We start from the raw sequence: 4,326 nt of genomic DNA on the forward strand, positions 1-4,326 counted from the left end.
GCCTCGTATCCTCCGTTGAGCTGTTCGGCCACCAGCTGGGAGTCAGTGAGGACGTGGACGGCAACCACCTGCATCTCGAGGGCCAATCTGAGTCTTGCTATGAGCGCCTCGTATTCCGCCTCGTTGCTAGTGGCCCAGAACCCAAAGCGGAGGGATCGTTCGAACGACCGCCCGTCGGGAGCCTGCAGCACCAGCCCCGCGCCAGCGCCTTTTGAGTTGGCCGAACCGTCGACGTGCAGGACCCAGGCCTCGGGAGGCTGCCTGAGGTTCTCGTCCCCGATCTGGGTCAACTCTGCGATGAAGTCAGCCACGGACTGGGCTTTAATAGCTGTCCTGGGCACGTATTGAATGTCATGTTCGCCGAGCTCCACCGCCCATTTGAGGAGCCGTCCTGCGACGTCAAACTTGGACAAGACCTGACGAAGTGGCTGGTCCGTAATTACCTCCACCGGGTGGGCCTGGAAATAAGGGCGTAGCTTCCGGGCGGATAATATGAGCGCGAGCGCTAGCTTCTCGATCGGCGGGTATCGTTCCTCCGGACAATTGAGAACGTGGCTGACATAGTAAATCAGGAGCTGGTCGCCGGAGTTTTCTTTAACCAGGATGGAACTTACCGTGTGCGGGGAGGCAGCCAGGTAGATGCTCAGCTTCTCACTAGGGGAGACTGAGGCGAGCCGAGGAAGGTTGGCCAGGTGTTGTTTCACTTGCTTGAGGGCTTCTTCGCATTCCGCCGTCCACTGAAAACCCTTTGGGTTCTTAAGTGCCCTGAAGAAAGGAAGGCAGCGATCACCCGATCGGGCGAGGAAGCGTGACATGGCGACGAGCTTCCCGTTAAGGCGCTGTAGATCTTTGATCGTGTGAGGTGGTTGCATGTTGATGATCACCTGGACCTTTTCTGGGTTGGCGTCGATCCCTCTTTCGTGTATAATGAACCCGAGGAACTTCCCTGACGTGACGCCGAAGGCGCACTTAGTGGGGTTGAGCCGCATGCCGTACTTGCGCAACGTGGCGAACGCCTCGGACAGGTCGGCTAGGTGGGCTCCGGCCTCTTGGCTCTTTACGATCATGTCGTCGACGTACACTTCTATGTTCCGTCCGATCTGGTGTGCAAACATTTTGTTCACCGTCCTCTGGTATGTAGCCCCGACGTTCTTTAATCCGAAAGGCATAACTTTGTAAAAGTAAACGCCTTGGTCAGTGAGAAAGGTCGTATGTTCTTGATCTTCGGGTGCCATCCTGATCTGGTTATATCCCGAGAAGGCGTCCATAAATGAGAGGTGGGCGTGACCTGCCGTGGCATCGACCAACTGGTTGACCTTTGGAAGGGGATAGCAGTCCTTCGGGCATGCATTGTTGAGACTGGTGTAATCAACGCACATCCTCTAGCTTCCATTAGCTTTTTTGACGAGGACTACATTCGAAAGCCATTGGGGGTAACTGGCTTCTTTTATGAAGCCTGCCTCCAGGAGTCGAGCCACTTCTTCTCCTACGGCAATCTGCCGCTCTGGGGCCTGCCGTCTCAGCTTTTGTTTTACTGGGCGGGCTTCAGGTGAGATACTGAGGTGATGTAGGGCAACTTCTGGGTCGACGCCTGTCATGTCAGAGGGTGACCAGGCGAAGACATATGCGTTCTTCTGTAGAAGGCCGACGAGCTATCCTCGTTCTTGCTCGGGTAGCTCCGACCCGATCCTAACCGTTTGCACCGGCCGATCCTTTAGCAGCGGCACAGCGATGGTGGACCCGCTCGATTGAAGGTGGGGGGACGTCTTCTGCGCTTCTCGGGGGTCTGCCAACGGCGACTCAGTCCTGGCCTTCTTGTGTAACGAGACGGCGGTCAAGTAGCAGCGCCGGGATTCCCGAGGACTTCCTGAGATCTCTCCGGTCCCGGCGTCGGTTGGGAACTTCACAGTTTGGTAGTAGGTCGAGATGATGGCTCTGATCTTGTTGAGGGTCGGCCAACCGAGAATGGCATTGTACGCGGCGGGGAGGTCGATTACCAAGAAGGAGGTCATTATTGTCTTCGACCTTGGCAGGTTTCCCACGGTTAAGGGCAAAGTGACCACCCCTAGGGGTGAGATTGAATCACCGGTGAATCCGGTGAGCGCCGAGGATATCGGCTTCATGTTGTCTCTGGATAGACCGAGCTTCTGAAAGGCGTCGTAGTAGAGTATGTCGGCCGAGCTCCCGGTATCGACCATGATTCTCCTCACATGAGCGTTGGCGATCCTGGCTGATACCACAAGCGCATCGTCGTGCTCGGCTTGTTCGGGCGTTCTGGCCGGGAAGGTGACGTTAGGCCCGGGCGCGTGTCCAAGGGCTTCGACCGAGGCGGCTCTAGCGTACGCCTTCCTTCCGGTCATGGAATCCCCACCAGACGCGGGGCCTCCTGTTATTACGTCGATGTGTCGCTCGACGGGGCCCTCTGGGTGTGGCGAAGGTTCCTTATCTGGGCGGAGGTACTGGCCGAGGTATCCCCTGCGAATGAGCTCCTCGATCTGTCTCTTTAGCTCCCGACACTGTTCAGTGTCATGCCCACGTTGCCGATGGAAGCGGCATTACTTCGACTGGTCTGCCAGAGCCCGCGGACTCCTCATCGGGTATGGCTCTTTGAGCAGCCCCTTTTCCCTTATGTGAAGGAATATTTCCGTTTGGGATGAGTTCAAGGCTGGGAGAGGGGGCCTCGGAGTAGGTGGGTCGGATCGGTCCAACCTACGCCGAGACGCCGCAGGTTGCTACTGCCGAGGCGGCTCTGGCTTGGTCCCCTTGTGTCCCCCGGGCCTCCCGGCCATCCATGCTTCCGCGGCGACGAACTGACTCGCACGCTGGAGCATCTCGGGCACAATCGTAGGAGGTCGTTCTACTAGGGACCAGAAGAACCTTGAGGGCCGCAAGCCAATCATGAACGCCTGCATCAGTAGAGAGGGGTGAGCATCCGAGAGTCCTCGGATTTGTGTCGTAAAGCGGTTCAAGAAGTGAGAGAGGGACTCATCCTCCCTTTGGTTGAGCCTGAGGAGCAGCGCCACGGACGGCTTCGGGCGGGTATTGGCGAGGAAGTTGAGCTCGAAGTCCCGGGCGAGTTGGTCGAAGGAAGTGATGGACCCGGACTTGAGACCGCCGTACCATGCGCGGGCCGATCCCCTCAAAGTTGTCGGGAACGCCCTGCACATTAAGGCGTCGAAAGTCCTGTATAGCGCCATTTGGGCGCGGAACGTGGCTACGTGATCCGCGGGGTCAGTGGCGCCGTCATAAGCGTCCAGGGATGGGAGCCGAAAGTGTGATGGGATGGCCTGATCTTGTATTTCGGGTGCGAATGGGGACCCTTGGTATCCGTCCGCCCCGGGCTCCCCATTTGTCCTACGAATCTCTTGTTGCACTTCGTTGAGGCGTTGATTGAAGAGATGCACCTGGGCCCGCAGGGTGTTCGTCGGGTCTATGGACGGTCGTTCGGGCTCCGGGCAGCTCAACGTGCCTTCCGCCTCCCGGTCCCCGAGCGGGGCCGTTAGGTTTTGAGGCGACAGAAGGGGCTCGGGGAGCGGCGCGTGCATCCGGGGGGCGGACTCCCGCTGTTGTAAAGGTCGGGTTGCATGTGGGGGCATTGGCTGGGAGACGAGCGGGATGATAGTTTGTACCAGGCCCGCCAGTGTCCGCACTTGGTGGGCGAGATCGTGGAAGGCTTCGGGCGAAACGGGTGGTGGGCCGACGGGGGCATCGGGTGGCGACAAGCCCGGGTCGTTGAACAGCCGCCAGTATCGCTCCGAAGTCGTGGCGGGGCGTTCGTCTCGGAGCCCCTCCCGGGAGGGATGATCTTCCGGGGTTCTGACCGGGTGCGACCCCGTAGCTGCGGGTTCGCCCAAGTGGGTTTGCTGATCGATCGACATTCGGAGGCCCTCCTTCTAGCGCCAATCTATTATGGTAAATAAATTTTTTAGCCGTGACCTCGGGGTCGACGCGGCTGGTCCAGGGGTCCGAATGGCGGGGATCTTGCGTGGCGTGCCTCGGGTCCTTCGGGTGGCCGACCGCGGTGATCTGGATGTCCCGTCGGGGGGTGAGCTTCTGCCGCATCGTCTGGGAAGAGGCAACCTCGTCTCGCACCTGCACACTGGTCGGGTCGGAGGCTCGACCCGACCCCTCTGACGATCAAGTTAGCGAAAGATGTAGAGGGGGTTTCGAGAGAAGTAGTCTTTTGGGGTGTGTCCCGCCTCCTCCCCTTTTCCTCATGAAAGAGAGGGTATTTGTAGGGAAGCTTACCGTTTCCTGGTGTACCTGCCTGTGTGAGGCAGGGTCGCACCTCTGATGGCGTCTGACACCGTTACTGACGTTGCGTGG

General features: G+C 58.9%; 1 protein-coding gene across 1 annotated transcript; it reads right to left on the reverse strand.

The window, feature by feature from the left end:
- Positions 1-1,652: 1,652 nt before the first annotated feature.
- Positions 1,653-2,360, reverse strand: LOC135631507 (uncharacterized). The gene has a single exon (XM_065139245.1). It carries the CDS (start codon positions 2,358-2,360, stop codon positions 1,653-1,655), a length of 708 nt encoding a protein of 235 aa, XP_064995317.1.
- Between the last annotated feature and the right edge of the window lie 1,966 nt (positions 2,361-4,326).

This window comes from Musa acuminata, chromosome BXJ3-2, assembly GCF_036884655.1.
Source record: "Musa acuminata AAA Group cultivar baxijiao chromosome BXJ3-2, Cavendish_Baxijiao_AAA, whole genome shotgun sequence".
Lineage (NCBI taxonomy): Eukaryota > Viridiplantae > Streptophyta > Magnoliopsida > Zingiberales > Musaceae > Musa > Musa acuminata.

Coding starts and splice junctions, on each gene's coding strand:
- LOC135631507 (XM_065139245.1), bottom strand. CDS start 2,360: ATGACCGGAAGGAAGGCGTACGCTAGAGCCGCCTCGGTCGAAGCCCTT.